Here is a 25,749-nt window from a genome sequence, read left to right as displayed (position 1 = left end):
CTGTTTCTCCAGAGACCCCTAACACAAGGACACAACTTTCCAATCTGAGCTGCACTGAGGAGCCTTCAGGCCTGAGGCAGAGGCAAGAGAGGGAAGCCAGGAGGCTGAGATGCGAGTGCGGGAAACAGAGTCGCGTGAGCCACGGGCCCCACACCGGAGGAAAGACGGCTAAGGAGACGCCCAGGTGGGAGTCTCCAGATGGGGGCATCAAGACAGAGCTGTTCAGCCAGGTGCCCGAGCGCACCATGAACAGCTCTCTCATTCCAGCTGGAGGAATCCCTGGGAGAAGACCGAAGACATGGATGGGAGGCCGGTGGAAAAGTCGAGAAGGGACAGCTAGCCTTTTTGTTCAGGAAAATACATCAAGGACTGGGAGAAAGGGGTTCAGTGCCATGTGGGGCAGGGAGCATTCTGTCCCTCCAAGGGAACCCCCGAAGCGTTCTCTGCTGCAGAAAAGTCTACCAGTTGCACAAGCTTCTGGCAAGGCTTAATCCCGTGGCTCCATGTCTGGATCACTGAATCTTTCTCTTCTCTTGGCCTTCCACGGCGTTGACCCCTCCAAAGGCTGACCCTTCCAGTGTTCACAAGAGAAGGCCAGCAGCTGGGAGCGGTGGGGTCAGTGCCCCTCAAATCACGTGGCAGGGAAGGGGCGGGGCAGAGAGCGAACTGAAAGTTGGGGGCACTGCCCCCAGCAGCACGGAGACGGGGGAACCCAGTGGCCAAGACCAGCACGGGGCGCCTGTGAGGACCAGCCGTGGGGGAGGAGATCCTGTCCTGACAAAAGGGGAGGCTGGGTGATTTCTCAGGTCCCTTCCAACCGAGGGATCCTGTGATTATAAGCAGGGGACACACACTATCTGATGCCCAGTGGTTCGGGGTGACAAGAAGGGTACATCTGGCTTTGGCCCAGTGCCAAGTGCTATGTGCCTCCTCCAGCCAAGGCTTGCCTCCAGCAGCCACTTCAAGGCGACCTGACTGGGAGACGGCCTCACTGGCCTCTGGGAACTGGGTTGGCTCCTCGTACTTCCCACGGTCCCCAGACCACACTCCTCTTCACTGGGGAGCGGAAATAGGTCACTGCCAAGGTCCTTCAGTCCTTGGATTGCTGTCAATTTCCTCCCGCCCCAGTAGGGTCCTTTTGTCCGGAAGCTGGGGGAGCTGCCGCTCCCCGGGCACTGCGGATTATGTAACCTTGAGTTTGCAGACCCTTGAGCAGCTTCAGGGCCATAGACAGCATTTCATTCACCTGAGCTCAGCTCGCCATACTGAAGACCACAAGTCTGGATAATTCCCACGGTGGCAACAGCTGGGGTGAGGCCAAAGATGGGCCTCTGCGTTGGCTTTTGGGTTTGTTTTCATGTTTACCTTTGAAATGAGAGCTACAGTGTGGGCGGACCTCAACTTTGCCCCAGACTGTGGGCTCCTGGCCTCTCTCCTTCCGCACAGAGCAGTCCCTGAACACACTGCCTTCTGTCACAACCCAAGCCCTTTCCTTCGTCGTCGTCCCCCACCCCCCCCACCCCCCCCGCTCATTGAGGCCCCAAGAGGAATCAGGGACACCCCTCACAGGAGGGGTTCTAAAGCCAGTGGGGGCCCCTGCTGGCAGACCTCCACGCAGGCCACGTCTCCTAGAAGAGCAGGAGAGAAATTCCCCAGCCCCTCCGCTGGAGCAGGGCGCCAGCCAGGGCGGGAATGGCTGCTAGAGTCGCACACCATTCATTTCCCTCATAACCGCCGGGGAGGGCGGCGCTGTGCACATTTAAATAGGACTAAGAACCACCTGTAACGCCATTATTTTGTTGAACCGGTTTTATTTAAATTTTACAGAAACCTGATTGAAGTATGTCATTGTAAGTCCAGCAACAATTCTACAAAGACGCACATACGATGCCAGGGTTCCTTACGAGCAGCTGACACCATATTCTTGTCTTCCATAAAACATGCATTTATGTCAACTGCCACACGTTGACCAAAATCCGTCTCCACAAGAAGAGACAGTCTGTCGCGGTCAGTAAGAAAACTAGTTGTGAACATAGGTTTAAAAAAAAGAGGTTTTCTGGTTAATGTAAAAGAAGGGTCAGTACCTTTCTGGAGGAGCCCTTCAGCCCCGGGAGGAGTGTACTTTGTGCCGGCCGGGAACACGCGGCCTCCGTGGCGGTCCTGGGAGGCCAGAAACCTCAAGGCCAATGGAGCCAACGCTGGGAAGGCGGAGACCCTGCGGGCCACCACAGCGTCCAGGCGCGAGCCTGCATGGGACAGGTGCAAGTCCTCAGACTCAGACGAGGGTCCCCAGCTGTCCGCCATCGCAGAGATGCCCCCGGTCTGGCAACCTAGCCTCTCTACAAGACCAGCTCAGGGCACAGAAACATGTCCTGTGGCCACAGGCTCCCTGAGCTCCACACACCGCTCCTCATGGGGATCTGGAATTAGGAGTCTTGATGCAGAAAACCAGGGGCTGGACCGTTGCTTTGAGGTCCCGATGTTCTCTAGGCCAAGTTCATCTCATCCAGGGACTGGTATTGGCCATGGCTGGACACACAGAGGGAAATTAACGCTCCCTTGCGGCCCCAAAGCCTCTGAGGCTTAGAGTCACATACCTTAAAGTGTGCCATTTCTTGTCAGCAGAGACCATGTCGCTCCCGAGGGAGAGCAACGGAGGCTCCGTGTTTATCAAAGGCGTTCTCCACATGAACTCAGGGCTGTAAAGCGCTTTCATACCAATCGAAAGGACTTCCCCTCAAATATGGGGTTTTATACAACCGTCCAGAAGGTTCTTCAAAACTAGATCTCATGGTCATTAGAGAACCAGCTGTGGACGTTAACTTTTATTTACATAAAGCTCATCATTCGTGCAGCCTAGGGCCTAGTTGGGAATCTCTCACACGCCGTCTGCCTCTTCCGAAACAGGACACTCACTGCCCTGCTCGCTACAAGGAAGCTAAACCAGTATCTTTTTTCTTCAACACAGATTTTAGGGGAAAAATAATAATTTACTGGGGTTCTAAGAACATTTCTATAACAGGACAATATCAAAATAGGTCCGTTTTTTACTATACGCTTATGAATATCCCTGATAATATAAAGAAATCCAGAGGACTCTGTAAACCACCAAGATTTCACAGGGTAGTAGCCGGTCTGTTTTCTAGGCAGCAGAAAAGGGACTGGTACACTGGCGAATTTTCTCCAGGAAGCCCTGTGAGCACTACAGTACAGAAATGCTAATATTCTAGTGCCAAGAGAATTGTGAACGAAATTTTCACTTGAAATTTATTAGTAAAAATCGTAACAAAGGTTGGCTTCCTCGATCCTGAGCTCAGCCAACCTCCCTGCCTGCGACAACATCCAGCCCAGAAAAACCATCGGCCCTCGGCCCCGCTGAAGGCTGGGCCCGGGAGAAGCAAGTTTCAAGACACCTCTTTGCGGTGAGCACACTGGAGAAAGCAGGGATGTGGGAGAAGAGACCAGGCCTGAGGAAGCGCTGACCCAAGGCACCACGATCAGAGGGGTGAGGGACCTAGCGGGGCTCTGGCAGACAGGAAGAAGGCTCCTGCCGTGCCCCGCAGAGCAGGTCCCTGGAGACAACAGCTCTGCGGCAGGGAAGATACGTTCAGGAGTTAAAGAAAATATCTTTAGCAAAGAAACCAGTTTACTTTCTCAAAACCAAATCAAACTCCTTAAAACTCAGAAGCAAATAACCTGGGGGTTACTCGGTGGTGGGGCGGCGGGCCTGTGGTCCGAGCGCCGAGCTGCGCTGGGCGGAGGCGGAGGGGGCTGGCCGGGCGATTGGCACCCACGCTGTGGCTACTGTGGTTAGGGAGGGGAGGGAGCGCGAGGCCGGGGCAGGACCAGGTGTGAGATACGCCTTTTATTCCGGGCTCGGTACGCGGCCTCCGCTCTAGCTACAGTAATACTGCATGCCGTCCACTCGCCTCCTCTTCTTGGACTGGAATTCCTCGAAGAACTGCTGGATGTCCTCCCTCTTGACTACCTGTTGATGAAAAACACGGCTTAGGAAGGGGCTGTGCATGCCGGAAGGGCAGTAACTGGTCACGATATTTACAGGCGAAAGATCCTGCTGCTAAGAATGCTTTTAATGTGGAATTGATTCCATGGCTCCATCTCACAGACGTGGGCCTGGTCGGGGTCACACAGCTAAGAAGAAGGGCAGGGCAAGTCCCCACCCGGGGTTCGTCACACAGAGCGAGAGAGAAGCAGCACTTGTCTCAAAGCGCTGCTCAAGGAGCAGATCAGGTTCGACGCCTGTGAAACATGGCCTGGCACAGAGTACGTTCTTTTTTTTTCTAAAAAGGTTTTATTTATTTATTTGACAGAGAGATCACAAGTAGGCAGAGAGGCAGTCAGAAAGGGAGGGGGAAGCAGGCTCCCTGCTGAGCAGAGAGCCCGACTCGGGGCTCGATCCCAGGACCCTGAGATCATGACCTGAGCCGAAAGCAGAAGCTTTAACCCACTGAGCCACCCAGGCGCCCCAAGTTCTTAATAAACTGTAGCTGCCGGCGCCTGGGTGGCTCAGTTGTTAAGTGTCTGCCTTTGGTTCAGGTCATGATCCCAGAGTCCTGGGATTGAGACCCCGCACTGGGTTCCCTGCTCAGTGGGGAGCCTGCTTTGGCCTCTCCCTCTGTCCCTCCCCCTGCTTGTGCTCCCTCTGTCTCTAATAAAAAAACAAAAACCATTAGTTGAAAAGAAACTGGCAGAGTCAGCATACAACTGAGCACCCTGGAGGTCTCCCACGACCACCGCCTTCTCTCATGACCACACGGTGTCTTGAGAATGTCCTTCAAGCTCCGTGTGAGAGCCCAAAGAAAACAAAGTCTGTGTTGCTTTGAGATTTGTGTTTTCTTCTTTACTGGAAAAAACTCTGCCCTCTCCATGAGTCCAAAGTCAGAAACGTTTGCTACATGAAAAGAATAACTGACCAAAAATAAAGAAGCGCTACTCTTAGGAAATGGGCTATCCATTCCATGCAATGAGAAACTCATCTTCCATCTCACTGGAAAAAGGATTATTGGAGCATCGTACAAAGGTGTTTATGATATTAGCAAAATAAAATATTAGAAATAAGAAAATAAGGCAAAGAGACAATATGGATGAAAAGGAAAGTGGGACAACCTAGAAGGAGTCCTTGGCTCACCCCAATGTCTAGCCAGCTGATCTGACCTCCAGCTGCTCTGACCTAACTGCCACCCGAAGTCCATCAAAACAGACAGATTTGGGAATTTAGTTTAGTTTAGTTTTTTTTTTTTCTTTTTAAAGATTTTATTTATTTACTTGACAGAGAGAGTACAGGCAGAGGCAGAGAAGGGGAAGTGGGCCCCCTGCTGAGCAGAGAGCCTGATGCAGGGCTCGATCCCAGGATCCTGGGATCATGACCTGAGCAGAAAGCAGAGGCTTAACCCACTGAGCCACCCAGGCACCCCAGGAATTAAGTTTTTAATTACAGAGGTAACATATTCTTACTGTTATGGAAGAATGAAGGCGGGGCAGGAAGAGGGAGGGAAAGAGAAAACGCAAGCCCGGGGAATGCAGGTGAGCAAGGGGGAGAGAGGGGAAAAGGTAAGAAAATGGATAAATATTTGCATATAAAGTGAAACTCTCCCCCTTACTCCCCAAGGTAGGTGCTGTGGACATCCACAGACAGCCATGCCAACTTGATGCCTTCCTTGGGGTAAGATAAGATACTTATTAATCCTCTAAGCGGAAGAACAACACAGACCAGTAACTGATATGCCCGCTTCACAAGCACCAAGGCTGAGACAGCTGGTCACGCAGCAAAGAATCAGAACCTGTAACAGATGCGGGCTCTGGGTGGCCGATCCACTCGAGACGCTGAAGCTCAAAGCTCTACTCTATTTGCTAAATGGCTTGGAACTTCATTCACACTTACAAAATGCTAATATACAGGACACTTGGAAATTCCAGTTTGAAGGAACTGTCCCTACGCCGGATCACCAACACTAAATACTGAAAGGCAATAAAAGAAAAGCAATTTTCCTTCAAGGTGGTTGGGAGAGGTGACCTAAAGGCATGAAAATTAGAGTGCGCAATTTTAGTGAGGTGACCTCAAACGGTCACAGCCAACACGCAGAGTAGAAATGCTAAAGAATAAATACTGGGGATCAATCATAAATCATTTTACCGATTTGTCTCAGACATTCTGTAGTTTCTAAGGAAGCTTTCTTTTATAGTCAAACACAAACATAAAATAAAAGGCAGTCCCTCCGAACCATAAGAGACTATGGACTCTGAAAAACAACCTGAGTGTTTTGAAGGGGTGGGGGTGGGAGGTTGGGGGAACCAGGTGGTGGGTAATAGGGAGGGCACGTGTTGCATGGAGCACTGGGTGTGGTGCAAAAACAATGAGTACTGTTACGCTGAAAAAATTAATTAATTAATTAAAAAAAAAAAAGAAAAGGCAGTCCCTCATCTGAGAACATCTACAACTTATCTGGGACAAACACAGCCAAAGCAGAGGAACCTTATTGCAGCTTAAGGTTCTATTTGTTTTTGTAAAGGTCTAGTTACCCATGTCATGGAACAAACAATTAAAAAACATATTGTCCTCTTAAATCATCACATCAGATCCAAAAAAAAATGATCTTAGATTCATAAAAAGCAGCTCTAGTGATGACAAAGATCCATATACTGAAGACACGGGAGAAAACCTTGAATAAAATCGCTTGTCCTTTCTTTTACGAGATTTCAAGTGTGCGTAGTAAAATCAATAAAGGGCCTTGTGACCACAAACTGCACAAAAGCAGAAGGTACGAGATAAGATCAAGAACACACATGCTGGGGCGCCTGGGTGGCTCAGTGGGTTAAAGCCTCTGCCTTCGGCTCAGATCATGATCCCAGAGTCCTGGGATTGAGCCCCGCATCGGGCTCTCTGCTCAGCGGGGAGCCTGCTTTCCTTCCTCTCTCTCTCTGCCTGCCTCTCTGCCTACTTGTGATCTCTGTCAAATAAATAAATAAATCTTAAAAAACAAAAACGAAAACAAAAAACACACATGCTCTGACACATACGAAAGACCTCAAATGTCCATGAATACTGCAGAGGTTAAGACACCTGAAACCAATATAAAATTGTGTGTTACTACACTTCAGTAAAAAAAAAACAGTGCCAAGATTGAAACAGTTATCCCTGTGAACATTTTTAGTTTTTATTTTTTTAAGCAGGCTCCACGCCCAGCATGGAGCCCAACATGGAGCCCAAAGTGGGGCTGAACTCATGACCCCGACATTAAGACCTGCACCAAGATCAAGTCAGATGCTTAACTGACCGAGGTACCCAAGCGTCCCGCGAACATTCTCAGGTCTAGCGAGAGAGAAGCGTGAGTCTACATTAACCAGAGAACAGGAATGACTGCAGTTTAAGTACTGCTGAGAGGCGGGAGGCTGAGAACGAAGAACATTCTCTAAAAAATGAGACGCCTACTAAATAGAAAACTCTTAATTTCTTTTTTTTTTTTTAAAGATTTTTTATTTATTTATTTGACAGAGAGAGAGAGATCACAAGTAGACAGAGAGGCAGGCAGAGAGAGAGAGAGAGGGAAGCAGGCTTGCTGCTGAGCAGAAAGCCCGATGCGGGACTCGATCGCAGGACCCTGAGATCATGACCTGAGCCGAAGGCAGCGGCTTAACCCACTGAGCCACCCAGGCGCCCCGAAAACTCTTAATTTCTGACTTTACAACTCATTATGCAGAAAGGCAGCGCTGGGACCCTGTCCAGATCTGCCGGCAGCTCCAAGCTCTTGCCACATTTATGAGCGAGGAGAAAGTGGCCTCAAGCAGGGTAGCAAAGACTCCTTCCAAGGGACCAAGTCTCAGCACACTTCCCCGGCAGCCGCCAGACACACCTGACTTGATTTCTGTGTCTGCGCACAGCAGAGCAAACCGTCCATAAGGACAAAAGAAAAGTTAAATTTTGTTTCTATCTGCCTGTGGAGGGCAGAAAAGTATTTCAGAAGAACATTCGGTCACAAATGTATGAACAGTAAAGAGCTAGGAAGTCCTTGTAAATTCACCTGCAAGACTGTTTTGAAGATCCCACATTTTAAGAATCAGTGTCACCCTTAAAAGTATATAGACTCTCTTATGAGCAAGAAAAATGTTTCAGCCACAATTCTGAAGTTCTTTTATTCTAAACTATAGAATCCAAAATCCAAAGAGAGGGAGGGGTCTGGCATTAGTTTTTCCTTGCCTGGTCATTTTTCCTTCCTCCTCCAAGGATGTCCTCTTAAAGGTCAGGATGGGCAGAATCAGGACGGCTCGTGTCCTGGCCTTCTCTGGCTACACGAACTCTCTCCAGACCCTGTATGGCCGCTCCGCCCCTCATTCCCGACAGCCCAGGGCTGGGAAGGACTTCCAGCATGGCCAGGCCCTGCTTTCCCCACCTCTCACAGATTTCCCTTACTCTGCCTGCATTCACCTCCCAAGTTTCCAGTTTAAGATACATGGTCATTTCTTCCTCCAAGAAAATAAACAGTTTATTCAGAACATACAGGGCTATGATTAAAGTTCTTTAACTCGACATACCGTGCCTTCATCAGCAAATCTCTTGAGATAGTCTTTAAGTTCGGTCTTCAAGTCATTGTATTCTAAATCAAAACAACAAAAAAGGTAGTAAACATGAGACAAGTCATGTACTTTTAGAAACAAAGTACTTCTTTCCCACTAACATTTGAGTATGTTAATAGTTCAAATTTTTCTCTAAGTGAAACCTGCATTGAAACGTGCTCCTATGGGCCGCCTGGGTGACTCTTTGTTTCGGCTCAGATCATGATCTCAGGGTCATGGGATCGAGCCCCACGTCGGGCTCTGCGCTCAGCACAGAGTCCACTTGAGATTCTCTCTACCTCTGGCCCTCTTGCTCATGCTCTCTCTCTAAATAAATAAGTAAATAAATAAATAAGAAACTTGTTCCCAATTTCTCCTGAGTTCTTTCATTTTGATATCAAGGATCCTATTTCTTTAAAAAACCAACCAACCGACAACAACCACCAAAAAAACCAAAACCAAAATAAAACCTCAGGCCCAAAAAGATTAAGTTATTTTTAAAATTTTTAAAAGATTACTTATTTATTTTGAGAGAGAGAGAGAACACAAGCAGGGTGAGGGGCAGAGGGAGAAGCAGACTCCCCCGCTGAGCAGGGAGCAGGATGCAGGGCTCGATTCTGGAAATCCAGGACCATGACCTGAGCCAAGGGGAGACTCTTAACCCACTGAGCCACCCAGGTGCCCCAGCTAAGGTTTTTTGTTTTTTTTTTTAAGATTTTATTTATTTACAAAAAAAAAAAAAAAAAAGATTTTATTTATTTACTTGACACAGAGAGAGACAGAGAGAGAGAGAGGACACAACCAGGGGGAGTGGAAGAGGGAAAAGCAGGCTTTCCTCCGAGCAGGGAGCCCCATGTGGGGCTCGATCCCAGGACCCTGAGATCATGACCCGAGCTGAAGGCAGACACTTAACGACTGAGCCACCAGACACCCTGTCAGCTAAGAATTTTTTAAAGGGCTTCCTATCTCTTTGGAATCCTAGTAGTTGAAATAATCTTGGGCTTGTCAAACTTTAGGTTTTAGGACTCATTCACTCACTTAATAGTTCCTGTTATGTATGAGGCCCCCTGAGGGCCACAGAAATCTTTCAGATGCAGCCTCCATCCTCGAAAAGCTTTTAGCCTACCAGAGGCAAAGGAAATTCATCAAACAGTTAAAAACGAAAGACAGAAATGGTGACTGCCTCTGAAGGGGTGGTACCCGAGCAGAGACCAGCTGGGATGGAAATGACCAAAATCAGCTGGGCACACGGGGGGACCATCTGTAAAGGTCTGCCAGCAAGGGCTGGGGTATTTCCCCCTCTAGTGGCTTCCTGGAGGATGGGTAATGTTCAGTGCAAACTATTTCAGTGGATGGAGAAAGATACTGATTTTCTATTGTTCCTTACTCATACATCTACCATGAATCAAAAAAGCACACTTTTTAAGGTTTCTCAAGCACCTAATGCTTCTAGCACGTAATTCTGACAGTGGTAACAACCGCTGCATGCCCAGCAACACTACAATCAGCCAAGTGTAATTGAAGGCTACTTTATAATTCCAATTTCAAACCTTGTTTGTATTAAATGAAAACAACAATTAAGTGCTCACTAAACGTATTTTAAGAGTGAAGGAAACCTTATGAGCTTTGTGAATTTTTGTTCAAACAGCATTTACCACAAATGAGTTCCACTTGCTGGACTCTGTCCATGCTGTTAAGGGTGTCCATTAAAGGGTCTCTCCTGTCAGCTGCCTGGTCGACCTTGCCCTTGTTTTCATAAGCCAGAACTGTGTCATATTCATCTGTCAGGAACAGGACATCTAGCTCGCCATACATTTTCTTCAAAAAATAAAACCAGTGTCCCATTAGAACTGTATGTTATTCTCAGAAAGTCAACTTCATGAGAATCACTACAAATTTATTTAATGTTTTCAGGTTAACTGCCAGAAAACCTGAGTCTTTAGTACAGAAACACTTGAGTGATTTATTCTTCCTGCCCAAATCTCTCTCAGGAATCTCCCAACTTCCCAGTAGGAGTTGCAGGGTCTTCATTTAAAAACGACAGACTTAATGTAACTTTCAGGGGAATTTTTATTTCCAAGCAAATTCTATGATATAAAAAAGAGAAGAACTTCTATTTTCCACTAGACTGAAAATAAGCGAATAAAAAGTGCTACATAATGCCTAATTTCTCCCACAAGCAGTCAGACAGCAAGTAGCATTACATAAATTTGCTTAATATAAAATATTTCAAAGTTTCTACAGTCCTAGCAACAGTTTCACAAATATATTTTCCAGATGGCCCTATTTGTGGCCTCGGTCCATAACAAACATGGTAACTTAACGGTGACCTTGACCCAGAACTCACCATGCAGTCTTTGCAGGTACATAACTTGCTGCGCCAGGTGACGGGCCAATAGGTGGCGGTGTCCTTCTTTACAAACCGCTTAGCATTAAGCTCTTGAAGTCTGCAGCCAGACTGTGATTCCGAGTTGAGATGCTGATTCTTAAACCCTGTCTGAAATGAAATGAAATTTTGAAATGTGTTTTTTACACTATCACAGTTTCCAGAGCTTAGGCTATACAGAAGAATTTCTTTAGGCATGAAATCCTACGGAGCTTCCAGAATTAATTTTGCTTACACTTTATTTCTTTTATGGCTCAGGCTTCATATGTTACCTGGAGATCAGATTCAGAACTAGAGCTGGCACATGGTTCATTAGTCTGCTCTGCTTTGACTTCCTGGACCGCATCCTTTCCATGTTCTGGAACATCCTCTCTAAGGCTACTATCTTGGTGATCTCCATTTTCGGGTTTGATGACTTCCTGATCACCTGTTCCATCAACATTCAGCACCAACCCGTCATCCTCTGCGGATACTTTGGTTACTGCGGGTTCAGTGAAAAGAAACACACACATATCCACAGATTATTATTAAACAGTGAAATCACTTAGTCTGATTATAAAAAATTTCAGAATCTGGAAAAAGAGTCAACCTTATTCTCTGGAATAAAGAGAAAGGAATCATCAACTCTTTTTTAGGTTATGTCTACCTAACCCAGAGTTCAAGTAATTGAACAGTTCATTTAAAAATGTCAGTCACAGGACGCTGGATGGCTCAGTCTGAGTTTGGCTCATGTCATGATCCCAGGTCCTGGGACTGAGTCCCGCATCAGGGAGCTTCTTACTCAGCAGGAAGCCTGCTTCTCCCTTTTCCTGCCACTCTCCCTGCTTGTGCTCTCTCTCTTTCTCTGACAAATAAAATCTTTTAAAAAAAAGGTCAATCACAGGGCACCTGACTGGCTCAGCCAGAAGAACATGCAACTTGATCTTATGGTCATGAGTTCAAGCCCTACACTGAGTGTAGAGATTAGTTAAATACATCTTTGGGACACCTGGGTGGTTTACTGGTTAGGTGTCTGCCTTCAGCTCAGGTCATGATCCGAAGGTCCTGGATTGAGGCCCGCATTGGGCTCCCTGCTCGGCGGGAAGCCTGCTTCTCCCTCTCCTCCCCGTTCATGCTCTCTCTTGCTATCTCTGTTGACATCTTGGTCTCTCTCTCTCAAATAAATAAATAAACCTTTAAAAATAAACAAAAGTTAAAACATCAGTCACTGGAGTGCCTGGGTGGCTCAGTGGGTTAAAGCCTCAGGTCATGATCCCAGGGTCCTGGGATCGAGCCCCCGCATCAGGCTCTCTGCTCAGCAGGGAGCCTGCTTTTCCCCCTCCCCTCTCTCTGCCTGCCTGTCTGCCTACTTCTGATCTCTGTCTGTCAAATAAATAAAAATAAAAATATTTAAAAATAATAAAAAAAATAAAATGTCAATCAGTACTTAAGCACTTTATATGTAAAGGCAAAAGAAAAACATCGCAGACGGTAAAAAGAGGTGGGATACGTCAAGAAGCAAGAGGGAGTGCAGCGGGAAGAGGTTTAACTGCAAACGCAGGTGGTAGGGTAGTCGTGAAAAGACAACCAGCTTTTCTTTATGAGAGAAAAAAAAAAGGATAGATATAGAGGCAGAAATTCTGTCAAAAAGAGAAGGTTGGCACCTGGAAGCCTCAGTCGGGTAAGCTTCTGACTCTTGGTTTCAGTCTTGAGACCTGTGTCGGGCTCTGTGCATAGCGGGGGTGTCTGCTGGGATTCTCTGCCCCCATCCCCCCTCACTCACGCATTCTCCCTCTCTCAAATAAATAAAAAAATAAATCTTTTTTTAAAAAGAGAGAGAAGAGAAATGATAAGGGAGCTCATGTCAGATGATGCATTTCAATTTAATGGGGCACGGGGCCATCTGTTGACAGGGAAGGAAATGAAGGGAGAGGGGGAGGATCGATGAAGAAAACCCAATGAATAAGAAATAGGTACAGGTCCGCTGGAAAGTGCGAGATGTGACTGAAAAGGGTACGAAAGAAGGCACACCAAGTTTAAGAACTTTGAGACAGGGACACCTGGGTGGCTCAGTTGCTGAAGTGTCTGCCTTCCGCTCAGGTCATGATCCTAGGGTCCTGGAATCGAGCCCGCATCAGGCTCCTTGCTCAGCAGGGAGCCTGCTTCTCCCTCTGCCTGCCACTCCCCTCTGCTTATGCTCTCTCTTTCTCTGATAAATGAATAAATAAAATCTTAAAGAAAAAAAAAAGAACTTTGAGACAAATCAAGAGTAGGTATGGCTATGCTGTTTGTGGTTCATATGGTAAAATGTTCCCTAAAGGTGAGAAGGATAAGACATTATGAGGTCAGAGCGGCAGACACTATGAGTAACTGCCACTAAAAATAAATTAAGTAACACATTTGCATTACCAGTAAAATAAAATACCTAATGCCTCAAGACCATTCATAGTTGACTAGTTGTTTCAGGCCAATTTCTACAGTATATACTGAATACAATATAATATAAGCACTGGGTAGCAAATTACACCCCACACCTCGCAACCAGTAGCATTCCATTTCAGAGCAACTTATTTTGGTTCTATTTATTTTTCAAAGTCCCATTCAAAAACTTTCTCTTCCATTTTCCCTGATTCTGGTCTCCTCTGACGTAAAAACAGTTGCTAAAAGACCCTTGACCATAGGAAACAGACTGAGGGTTGCTGGGGGGGGGGGGGGCGGGGGGATGGGAAACTGGGTGACGGGCACGAAGGAGGGCACGGGGTGGAATGAGCACTGGGTGTTATATAAGGCTGATGAATCCCTGACCTCTACCTCTGAAACTAATAATACACTGTAAGTTAATGAATGGAATTTAAATTTAGAAAAAAAAATTTAGGAAAAAAAAAAAAAAAAACAACAGTTGCTAAAAATTCCGGACTGAACACAGAAATGTTGCGAGCCTGGGTTTGGGGCACCCCGACACCACAGAGACACGTACCCGCCAGGTGCGCAGCGTAAGCCCACAGGAAGGAGCAGTGCTTCATACAAGCCTGGCACACCATCTCCTGGAAATCGCCGCTCTCGGGGGGAACGGCACCAAGATGCTGTGAATACAGGAAACCGAGGATTTTGATTGTGGTCTCAAAGCTGCCCCAAATCCTCATTATGTAATAAACAAATACGGCAACAGAACACGGATCCTATCTTTACAGTTTATTTTTAGAAGACTAATCATAAGGTAAAAGATAACACCATTCAAAAAGAAAAGCTCTTTTCTCTTTTTGTGAAGACGAGGGCTTTAAAAGGTCGAAGCTTTCCTTACCCTCCCGTGGAACCAGTCTTCGCAGACCACACACTGGATCATCTCATCCGGAATCTAACGTGGAAAGCAGTTCGCATGTTAATGAGTACAGTGAATTCTGGGACACAGAAGTCAATCTGGCAAACAGTAGAAGCAGATACTAAATGATTCTCTGCCGATTCTGTGAGACTGCTCTCCCTGGGCCAATAGTCAAGGGGGCAGGGAGAAAGAGCAGGTCACAGGGCCAGAGAAGCTCACTCTCCAGGAACTGGTTTGCAGAAGGGGCACATTGAGGTGAGCACTTTGGAAGCAACCATCAAAAATTCACTTTGGGGGGTGCCTGGTGGCTCAGTGGGTTAAGCCTCTGCCTTTGGCTCAGGCCATGATCCCAGGGTCCTGGGATCGAGCCCCTCATTGGGCTCTCTGCTCGGGTGGGAGCCTGCTTTCCTTCCTCTCTCTGTCTACTTATGATCTCTGTCGATCAAATAAATAAATAAAATCTTTAAAAAAAAATTCACTTCGGTTACTTGGCATCTGACTCTCACAAAACTCTCTAAGGAACAGCTTTTCATTTTATCCATAAACCAAGGCCTAGGGAGGTAAGACGACTTGACCAATGCAGAATGTACATCTTCAACCCCTTCATTTTACTTAAACTGGAAAGTAAATATCATAAACAGTCTTTTGATAATATGGACAGCAATAATTTCCCCAACTTGAATTAGTTAAATCATTGATGAAATTCTGGCCCCAGGAAAACAATATACCAAAGGGCACAGACTCTTTCTGGAGTGGTTTTCCTTTCATTCCAGGCTTTCAAGTCTACTGATTAATACCCCAATGTTGTTCTGTCTTTTCCCTATTATAACTTCTTAAAGGGGGAAAAAGCATATATACCTTTATATATGCCCATATGTAGACCTACACACACACACACACACACACACACACACAGAATGTGTATATATATATATATATACACACACACATATATATATATATATATATATATATTGCAGTTTGTTTGTTTTTTAAGATTTATTCATTTGACAGTGAGAGAAGGAGAGAGAGATCATAAGTAGGCAGAGAGGCAGGCAGAGGGGGGTGGAGCAGGCTCCCCGTCAAGCAGAGAGCCCAATGCAGGGGCTCGATCCCAGGACCCTGAGATCATGACCTGAGCCGAAGGAAGAGGTTTAACCCACTGAGCCACCCAGGCGCCCCTATATATATAGCAGTTCTATTCTTTCTTCTCCCTTGTTCAATTTATTCAGCATCTTATTCAGTGTCATAACACTTTACCCCATAACTTAAAATATCCAGTTTTGAGGGTTTTTTTTTTTAAGATTTTATTTATTTATTTATTTGACAGAGAGAGACACAGCGAGAGTGGGAACAAGCAGGTGGAGTGGGAAAGGGAGAGGCAGGCTTCCCACTGAGCAGGGAGCCCAATGTGGGACTCGATCCCAGGACTCTGGGACTCGATCCCAGGACTCTGGGACTGACCATGACCTGAGCCGAAGGCAGCCAGCCAACAACTGAGCCACCCAGACACCCCAGTTTTAAGGTTTTATCTTTGTTAACTTAAAGATATCTTCAACTTGTTCCTCTACATAATTCTGTTCAATAATTACAGTTCCAAGATAACTAGAAAGCAAGAGGGCAAAGGCTAATTTCTCTAAACATAAAAGCACTTCTTCAAATCAGTAAATACACAGACAAAAGCCAGTCAAAATATAGGCCAAGACTATGAACAGACAATTCGGATAGGTTATTACAAATATATTTTTTTTTTTAAATATTTTATTTATTTGACAGAGAGAAATCACAACTAGGCAGAGAGGCAGGCAGAGAATGAGGAGGAAGCAGGCTCCATGTGAAGCAGAGAGCCCGATGCGGGGCCCGATCCCAGGACCCCGGGATCATGACCTGAGCCGAAGGCAGAGGCTTTAACCCACTGAGCCACCCAGGTGCCCCAGGTTATTACAAATATTTAATAAACTCATGTAGGATGCATAATCTCACTCATGATCAGGGAAGGAAATCTTTAAAAGATACTGCTCTTCACCTATCAACGTGGCAAAATGTAAAAAGACTGTGAATATGTAAGCCTACCAAGAGTAGAGGGAAAAACACACGACCGTCTGCTATTTGTGACTGAACTCTTTTTGCAGGAAATAAAAGTATCCTATGTCTCTCACTGATTCTCCCTCTAGGTATCCATTAATGCTCGCAGGAATACACTCAGTCATATTACTATATAAGGATGTTCACTGCAGCTTTCTTTACAATGCCGAGAAATGAGAGAGCAGTAGTCTGCGACAGGACATCTAGGTCACTAACTTACAGCAGGTCACATTATGAAGTGACCTGGGAGCAAGGTGGATTTGTGCGGTGTCACGTGGAAAAAGGTCTATGATATACTGATAAGTGAGAAAAGCTGCACAAGTGAATGTACTGAATTTTCACTTTTGTTAAAAGGAAATTACACACTGAAACACACATCCTCTTACATGGGCAGAGAAAGAGGTCTAAAAACATATCCCCCCAAAAGTGTTAACACGGGTTATATCTAGGAAGTAAGAAGATGGAGTGAGGAAAAAGAAAAACTCTTTTTAAATTCTGTGTATACTTTTTTAAAAATTTTAAACGTTTTGGGCGTCTGGGTGACTCAGTGGGTTAAGCCTCTGCCTTAGGCTCAGGTCGTGATCTCAGGGTCCTGGGTCAAGCCCCGCATCGGGCTCTCTGCTCAGCAGGGAGCCTGCTTCCCCCTCTCTCTCTGCCTGCTGCTCTGCCTACTCATGATCTGTCAAATAAATAAATAAAATCTTTAAAAAATAAAATTAATTTAAAAAATATTAAAATGTTGTATTTATTGAAATCTTTAAGAGGATTCAGTCTGTATACCCCGTTTCTTTTCTTTCAGGGAAGCTAGAAGTTGAAGATCATTTTTTGGACAATGTTTGGGGGAGCAGAGCAGGCAAGCAACAAGAGAGGAAGGAAGAAAGTGCTGGCCTTGAGAAAGTCCTGTCCAATATTTCACTCTCATGGTGTAGAGTGAGAATAGTCAAGATCTGTACCAGTTACAGCTCCAGCCCAGACTCCTAGGAAAGGATAAACCTAGAATCCTCTCATAATCCCCAAATCCCCTCTTAACAGCTACAGAGATCCAGACTGGACAACGGGCTGAGGAGCGAAGGCTGGCGGTATTAACCTCCAACCAACCCCTAATTCTCTTACCTCATCATCAGGATCAGGATAAGGTCTCTTACAAATGCAGTACAATCCAAAAAAGTTGTCATTGTATTTATTGCCAGGATTTATCTTTGCTTTGTCCTGAAAGAGATTAATTTCAATATAAAATATGGTCTAATTTTGACTATAATTTCAGGTATCATGAAAGTATAAATTATCATAAACACCATACAAATATCATATATATGACATATAATACATTTTATTTATAATATATCATCAGTGTAATATTGTAAGGCATGATAAATAACATGAATATAATATCATACCATAAATTTCCTATTGCATGAAGTCCATGCATTCAATCGATTTCTACATTAAATAACTTCCTCCCCAAAAGTTGGTCTTTAGCTTTCAAAGTACCAAGAAAAAGAATTCACTCCTATTAAAAGGGTACATTTTCCAAGATACAGAGAATAAGTTAAAATTAATTTTTTTATACCCTCTTTGCAGTAACTGGGGGAAACCAAATACGTCCATAACAAACTGCTGGTAAAAGTTAATTATAAATATCAATGATCAACCCATGTAAATGAACATTGGCCTAGAATTTCGAAGTATTTCATAATGCCCAGCTATGATCGCCAAAGCTCCTAGGTTACTAGAAGGTAAAAAGCAGGCAAGGAAATTGTCTAAAAATAACCTTGAAAGGAGGGAAATAGTAATTATAACGGAATAGTAATTATGACTGGACAGTGTAACATCCCTTACTTTCTACTTAGCTTTTGTTACTTCAGTAAACGTTACTGTATAATTAGCCAAAAAGCAGTGAAAAACTGTGTGCATCTAACTCACATTCATTATGAGCAAGTTTTTTGTTTTTAAAGTCATACCCTTTGCTTTAAAAGCCTTAAACCATGAGCACAACCAACGTAATCAAACCTGAGTTACTTTAAAGAACATTCCCACCAAAATATTTCATATTAATTACAATCTGTAATATAGGCTCTAAACAGGTTAGTTTTCCAACAAAATAAAAAATGGAATACAGTCTAATACTGATTCGCCTATTTGCAAAGAATAAGCATAAGAACTTCCTTTTTGGGGGCACCTGGGTGGCTCAGTGGGTTAAAGCCTCTGCCATCGGCTCGGGTCATGATCCCGGCTCGGGTCATAATCCTGGGGTCTGGGGATTGAGGCTCTCTGCTCGGCGGGGATTGCTTCCTCCTTTCTCTTTCTCTGCCTGCCTCTCTGCCTACTTGTGATCTCTATCTGTCAAATAAATAAATAAAATATTAAAAAAAAAAGAACTTCCTTTTTGGAAAATGTATAGTTTTAATCCACTTTCGCAAATATCAGTCTCAGCTATTTTCAATGCATTTTTAGTTACAGTGCTTACTTACAGGAAATAATTTGCATTCCAAATTTTTAAACTTGCTGTTCCCACAATCACAACGAAAGTTTCTGGAAAAAATGAGGAAAAACCAATTTTAATTTTTCTTTTAAATCTAATGAGTTACTCTTTAAATTAATACCACAGCCCAAAAAGTGATCTTGGTGGTTGTTCATGTATCCAATTTGAAATTTCTCCAAGTATATAACAATAAAATAAACATGCACAGAGACAAATATTTATATCACACACACACAAACAGACAAGTAAAACAATGGCAGAAGAAGAAGGACTAGTTTGAGTTTATACAGTAAATATACTTTAAAAGGCCCTCTGGAGGGGCGCCTGGGTGGCTCAGTGGGTTAAAGCCTCTGCCTTTGGCTCGGGTCATGATCCCGGGGTCCTGGAATCGAGCCCCGCATCGGGCTCTCTGCTCAACGGGGAGCCTGCTTCCGCCTCTCTGCCTACTTGTAATCTCTGTCTGTCAAATAAATAAATAAAATCTTTAAAAAAAAAAAAGAGGGTGTGAAATTATTTAAAAAAAAAAAAAGGCCCTCTGGAAAAACTGTTCTCTCCAATTAAACAATTACATTAAATTTGACCAGTGCACGACTACTTTAAATGGAAAAACAAGAAAAAAAGTCCAGGTGGGAAAGAATTCAAACATTTAAAAAGCATTCAGCACCAATCTCTAACGGTCTTTACCTTTTTGTGTATAGCTCAAATAGTTTATGACTTCCGTGACATTCGTAACTGCAAGCTAGGCAGATTCCTGCTGGTTCTTCTCCCTCTGGGGTGCACGTACTACAGGCATATAGTGCTTGTCTCTTTACTGAGCCCTAAAAGACAGCCCCAAAATGGAAAGAGAGAATAATTACACAATAAAGTACCAAAACACCGTTGCATGTTTCAAATCATTATATATGTCCTATACTGGTGCTCATTTTCATACAAATTTTTCTTAAAATGATAGTTTTAAATTCCCAGCCAGCTGAAAATAAGAAAAAGCTGGTCTGCACAACATTTTAACACATGAAAATATAGGAGAATATGTACAGGTTTATGTAAGCAGTATCACACTTAGAATTTTGGAAAACACTTGTGACTCTGCCAAAGAGAAAATCAATGCATTGAAAGAATCCTTTTGACTTTAGGAGGTGCATGCTGAAATATTTAGAATGTCATTGTGTCTGCAACTTATTTTCAAGTGATTCAGGGGGAAAAAGTATATTACATAGAAAAGAGAGATAAAACATATGTGGCAAAAAATGAATACATGTAAGAGGTACACAAGTGTTCATAATATTATTCTTTCAACATACCTGTAGATTTAAATTTTTTCAAAATTAAAAGTTGGAGGAAAAACAGGCAATATTTTTAGAAATCTTGACAGTGGTTACCCTCCTCTAGCAAGGACGGAGACAGAAGCTTCCAGGATGCCCTTAATGTTCTATTTCTTGATCTGGGGGAGGGGAGTTAGTAGGTACATACATATGTTCACTTTTTCCCCCAACCCATAGACACATAGACTTGTGTGATTTTCCGCATATTTTACTACAGTAAAAAGAAAAATTTTAGAAAGTCTGTTTTATAAAGCTAACTACATTTCAAGAAAAGCTTACACATTTTTTTCACACATTTTTTTTTAAGAGAAAAAGTTGTTTTAGTGGTGACCAAAGGTTTTAAAATTGCAGCTAACATCTGGGACTATCTGTAGATACCAGGTTAATTCAACAATCTAACCACACTGCGCAGGATAAACTCAACCGGTCAGCGATGACAAGTGGTATTATGAGCTCAGTCCGCACCACATAACGGCCCCAAGTCTCTCGCCTCATCCCCCAATGTTCCACGCATCCCCCAGAGTCTGGGTAACCTCATCCTTCTTATCAGTTCTCATCCCGAGTAGATTCCTTCTACCCACCTTGCTCCATTTTTGTACCTAGAAATACAGGACGAGTCACCAAACACTACAACGCACCCCCTCAAATTCTGATTCATAACGTCTTCCAAATGGCAAATTTACCCTTCAAGCAAATCCTCTCCTTTCCTCCCTCCTTCGCCAGTGCCACCTGCTGTCGCGGTTCCGGTCTGTTTCCATGGGGGGCGAGGGGCGGGATGCAAATAGACACTGTACTTTTTTCGTCTCGCCAAAAAAAAAAACAAACCAAAAAAAAAAAACCTACGAGCTAGCGCTTGTCAAGCTAAATTGTAGAGGATTAGCTGTCAAGGAACCCCGCCCAGGGGGAGCTTTTTCAAATCCACAGCTCTCTCCTTTAAGTCTGCTTTGACTCTCCCATTCGCTTCCTAAGAAACACTCATAGGACGCGAAAAGTAAGGTCAAAGATGTCGGGATCTGAGAGGTCACGGAGACGGTTTCTGAAAAGCAGCCGAGGCACCGAGGAGAGACGGGAGAGGAAGGAAAGAGCAGGGGCCCCACGGCCAGAGCCTGCAGAATCCTGAGGGACCGGACGAAGGAAGACCAAGGGAAGAAGGGGGGCCTGCTGGCTACAGGCTAAGAAGGAGGACCCAGGAGGCTGAGGTTTCAGGGCAGCTGGGCCTGGCACGGGGAAGCCTACGACGAACCGCGGGAATAGGGCAAGGCGGGTCGGGAACAGGAGGTTCGGCGGGAGCCCGGGGGAGGCGAGGCCCGGGCCGCGCGCCCACCTGCGAGTAAGAGCACTTCTCGGAGTCGCTGCCGCCCAGGACGGCGCACGCCTCGTTCTCCAGCTCCTCGTCCTCCTCCAGAACGTCGACCAACGATACCACGGGCTCCAGCTCTGACTGCCGCCCAGCGGACCCCTCCGCTCCGGCCATCCTCAACTGTCAGCGGGACCGCCGCTCTGCCCGGCGGAGGCGGGAAAAGCGGCTGCGGGAGGCGTGGCCGGAGGAGGCGGAGCCCAGTGTAAACAGCCAATCCCAAAGAAGGGAAGAGAAGGAAGGAGGAGGAACGACTCCCGACAAACGGAAGTCACCCCTCTCCCTTGGCCCGCCTGCGCCGGCCTGCGCCCGCCGCGTGCTGACTTCCGCTTCCGGATGGTACTTCGCAGGCTCTAGTTGTTGAAGCTCCGCGGTCGTCATGGAGTTGTCGGCCGAGTACGTCGGGCTGGATGGGCAGCAGCAGCTGCTGCGGGTGCCCTGTGAGGCGCCGGGCGACGCGGACCCTTTCCAGGGCCTGTTGTCTGGTGTGGCCCAGATGAGAGAGCTGGTGATCGAGCTCTTCAGCCCCCTGGTACAGCAGGAAGCGCAAGACCAGGAGGCGGCGGCTCCAGAAGAGGCCATGGACGGTGAGCCCTGAGAAGGTGCTGGAGCGACAGGAGGGCGGGGCAGGGGAGCCCGGGTAGAGTGGCCAACTTGGGGAAAGCCTCGGGGGAAGAAGAATCCAACTAAAAATGGGTATTGTGTTATCTGGGCTGCTTCTACTTGAGCGTTTTCGCGACTCTTTCCATTTATGCCACAAAAAACCATGCTGAGTGCCTAGTATTCGGCCAGGCACTGGGCTCTGCTCTTGAAAAAGAATGAGGTGAATGCGGCTCAGTTCCTGGCCTTGTGGAACTCTCAGGCTGGTGGGGTTAGACAAGCAAACACTTACTACAGACTAGAAGTATGACCCCAGGGACCTCTGTAAGTACTGCAAGCTCAGAGGACCCAGGAAGGCTTCAGAGAACCCAGGAAGGCTTCAGAGAAGGGGCGTGACTTTTGAGTTGGGGGTTGAAGGATGAAAATGAGCATTCCCGGGGTTGAAATTAAAAACATGTTAGGGAGACTGCCATCTATCACAGAATAGGTTCTGAAGACTTCAGTTTAAGGAGCTCTAACTCCCAGGGACTCCTTTCCCCTATCCCATTTTAGAAGGCACAGTTTGAAAGGAGAAACATGAAATTCAGGTGAATACAAAAAAAGGTAGGTACGTTTTCTGCCCCGAGCTGAAGAACCCAAGAATTAAATTCTGGAGTCAGGACTTAACCCCTCTAAAGAGGGGCTTAAACTCTACTGTACTGTACTTTTTTCCCCCATATTGTTTACATCTTGACAGTTACAGATAATGTGAACTCAGACCATTATACTGAGTGCAGACAATATTAGTTCCATGAATATGTTAATTGGGTGTTGCCACCTACCTTGAAAGTGAATCCTGTTTCTTGGCTCCAGAAGTACTCCTCTAATCTGTTGAAAGTGTTGTCATTGGAACATAGCTAGAGCCATTTCTTAAAATATCATCACTTACTGGAAAAATAACTGCCACCTATTCCACTAATGGCAGGTCTATAATATCTTTGTATTGGAGAACATGTTTTTGTATATTAAGTGAAGACCCCATAAAGCTTAGGTTTGAATTTCCTTTGTTAAAAGTAATAGAGATTGAAATGGTGCATTTTGTGTTACAGGAATTCTATCTCAACAAATGTCCAAAATTTTAAAATTATAACAATTACTAAAGAAAAGTGTTAGAACTCTAAAAAGTACTAAGTAGTGAAATTGGATTACAAATAATCCAGTTATCAAATGTGCAAAGGATTTGAATAGACATTTCTCCAAATGAGATATACAAATGGTCAGTGAGCTCATGATAAGATGTTCAGCATCACTGGCCATCAGAAAAATGCTAATGAAGACCACAATCAAAAATCAAATACCCCTTCATGCCCACTAGGATGGCTGTAATCAGAAAGAACAATGACAAGTGCTGGCTAGGATGTGAAGAAATTGGAGGCCTTATGCATTGCTGGTGGAAATATGAATGTTATACCTTCTTTGGAAAACAGTTTGGCGGTTCCTCAAAAAGTTAAACATAAAGTTATCATAAGACCCAGAAATTCCACTCATTCCATTCCTAGTTCTGCACAAAGAGAACTGGAAACATACGTTCACATGAAAGCTTATTCATGAATGTTCGTAGCAGCACTGTTTTTATAATAACTAAAAATTGGAAACAGCACAGAAGTCCATCACCTGATGTGGATAAACAAAATGTGGTGTATCCATCAGTGGAGTACTGTTCAACAGTAAAAAGGAAGTACCAATAAACACTACAGCGTGAATGAACCTTAAAAATATGTTGAGTGAAGGATGGCAGACAAAAAGGCCACATATTTTATGATTCCATCTATATGAAATGTCCAGAATAGACAAATCTATGGAAGTAGGAAGTGAATTAGAGGTGGCTCAAGGGAATGGAAAGTGGTTGTTAATGGGTGTGAGATTTCTTTCTGGGATGGTGAAAATGTTCTAGAATTAAATAGTGGTGACAGTTGCTCAACCTAGGGAATATACAACAAATCAATAAATTGTACACTTTAAAATTTAAAATCTATCATCACTTTTTTTGGAGATATAATTCATATACCTTAGAGTGAATTTTATGGTCTATGAATTTTATCTCCCAAAAAAGGTGATAAGAAAGAGTTCAAACACCAAAATTCTTGAAATCTTTTTAACCATACAGACTTCAATCTATTATATGCATGATTTTATTAACCCTTAAAGTTGAAATAGCATTATCAACCATTTTAGCAGTCTCTTTCTTTGAACCACCAAACATATTGTCATACAACAAATATTTATTTTAAAAGGTGATGATGAAGATGATGCAGAAGATGAAAATAACACTGATAACAGAACTAACTCAAATGGACCATCTGCAAAACGGCCCAAACCACCATCTTAACAGTAGCTTTTATGAAATTTTAAAGGCTGCTACTATATCTGAATTACCACACAGTGACATTTGGGAAAGACTTGTGCTCTAATTTGGAAAAGCATTTGTTTTATTCCCCTAGGACAACTTTGTCAAAGAAAAAAACGTTTCTTCTGTTTCCAGCAAAGAAAGATACAATAAATGTTTAGAAATGAATCTGTTTTCTTGAATGAGAAGTAAATTTCAGACCGTGGAAATAAAATAGAACACTTAATGATGTATAAAATCCTCTAAGTTGGCAACTGAATTTTTATTGTTCTCTACTTTTTAAATAGCCATTGAATGAAATTGTGTGATGTCTACATCTTTTGGCTTCTGCTTGTCATAAAAAATACATGTCAGTTCTTGGACAATAACATTCGAAAGAACCATGTGATACGAGCAAGTGGTGGAAATTGGATATTAAATTTGAGAATGGCAATTCTGTGTAAGAAGAAGGAAAATGGGAAGAGAAGTAGTGAAGGAGTGAGATGAGCTCTTGAGAAAGACCCAAGGAAACCTAGAATCCCCACTCACACCTAATATTCAGACCTCCAGAGATGATACCATTCAACAAATATATATTTAACTTGTACCTGAAGAAAGCAAAGTTGGGTGTGATTTTATGCTGTAACATGTTATGTATATTAACACAGATCTATAAGTCTTTAACTTAAACAGTCTGTGTTGACTATAACTTATTTCTCATCCTGTATCCATGCTTTGATTTTGCTTACTGAAGTACAATTGAATCCTTTAAAATACATATGTATTCCTAAAATGTGTGTGTGTGTGTGTTCCTTTGTGCTTCTCAGTGGGATGAAGACTTTTTTTATTTATTGTGCATGTTTCCTGATTCATTTATGTAGCTAAAATGCAAAGAAATCAAGTAGCATGCATGTAAGGAAATACAAATAGTTACAGAATCTTAGAACTAACCTTACAGGGGTGCCTGGGTGGCTCAGTGGGTTAAGCCCTCTGCCTTCAGCTCAGGTCATGATCCCAGGGTCTTGGGATGGAGCCCCACATCAGGCTCTCTGCTGGGCAGGGAGCTTGCTCCCCACCCCTCCACCGCCTGCTTGTGATCTCTGGCAAATAAATAATAAAAATCTTAAAAAAAAAAAAAAAAGTAACCTTACAGATTATATGATTTATTTCTGAAATGAATTGAATCTTAGAATAGGTGTTTGTCAGGCCACTGGGTGGCTCAGTCATTAAGCGTCTGTCTTCGGCTCAGGTCATGATTCCAGGGTCCTGGAATCAAGCCTGTT

At 44.4% G+C, this 25,749-nt stretch overlaps 2 protein-coding genes across 3 annotated transcripts; one reads left to right on the top strand and one right to left on the bottom strand.

The window, feature by feature from the left end:
* Nucleotides 1–1,803: 1,803 nt before the first annotated feature.
* Nucleotides 1,804–21,662, bottom strand: UBR7 (ubiquitin protein ligase E3 component n-recognin 7). The gene is made up of 11 exons (XM_046009942.1): nucleotides 21,469–21,662; nucleotides 19,507–19,640; nucleotides 18,812–18,872; nucleotides 17,454–17,549; nucleotides 14,238–14,291; nucleotides 13,914–14,019; nucleotides 11,230–11,438; nucleotides 10,919–11,068; nucleotides 10,227–10,389; nucleotides 8,551–8,612; nucleotides 1,804–3,988 (listed from the first exon to the last, which is right to left on the bottom strand). The coding sequence occupies exons 1-11, from the start codon at nucleotides 21,616–21,618 to the stop codon at nucleotides 3,896–3,898; spliced, it is 1,278 nt and encodes a 425-aa protein (XP_045865898.1). The 5' UTR covers nucleotides 21,619–21,662; the 3' UTR covers nucleotides 1,804–3,895.
* A 159-nt stretch (nucleotides 21,663–21,821) lies between these two features.
* On the top strand, nucleotides 21,822–25,259 carry GON7 (GON7 subunit of KEOPS complex). 2 transcript variants are annotated; one of them, XM_046007083.1, is made up of 2 exons: nucleotides 21,822–22,088; nucleotides 24,375–25,259. In XM_046007083.1, exons 1-2 carry the CDS (start codon nucleotides 21,881–21,883, stop codon nucleotides 24,467–24,469), a joined length of 303 nt encoding a protein of 100 aa, XP_045863039.1. In that variant the 5' UTR covers nucleotides 21,822–21,880; the 3' UTR covers nucleotides 24,470–25,259. The 2 variants fall into 2 exon arrangements, 1 of the variants encoding a protein (XP_045863039.1); XR_006818587.1 differs by having other exon boundaries at nucleotides 21,946–22,103.
* The last annotated feature ends 490 nt before the right edge of the window (nucleotides 25,260–25,749 follow it).

The sequence above is a fragment of the Meles meles genome, chromosome 6, assembly GCF_922984935.1.
Source record: "Meles meles chromosome 6, mMelMel3.1 paternal haplotype, whole genome shotgun sequence".
Taxonomy (NCBI): Eukaryota; Metazoa; Chordata; class Mammalia; order Carnivora; family Mustelidae; genus Meles; species Meles meles.
Note: the sequence above shows the minus strand (reverse complement) of the source record. Positions and strands in the feature narration are given on the sequence as shown.

Coding starts and splice junctions, on each gene's coding strand:
- UBR7 (XM_046009942.1), bottom strand. CDS start 21,618: ATGGCCGGAGCGGAGGGGTCCGCTGGGCGGCAGTCAGAGCTGGAGCCC. Junction 19,641..21,468: donor AGAAGTGCTCTTACTCGCAG/GTGGGCGCGCGG, acceptor GCTGTCTTTTAG/GGCTCAGTAAAGAGACAAGC. Junction 18,873..19,506: donor TTTGAGCTATACACAAAAAG/GTAAAGACCGTT, acceptor CATTTTTTCCAG/AAACTTTCGTTGTGATTGTG.
- GON7 (XM_046007083.1), top strand. CDS start 21,881: ATGGAGTTGTCGGCCGAGTACGTCGGGCTGGATGGGCAGCAGCAGCTG. Junction 22,089..24,374: donor TCCAGAAGAGGCCATGGACG/GTGAGCCCTGAG, acceptor TTATTTTAAAAG/GTGATGATGAAGATGATGCA.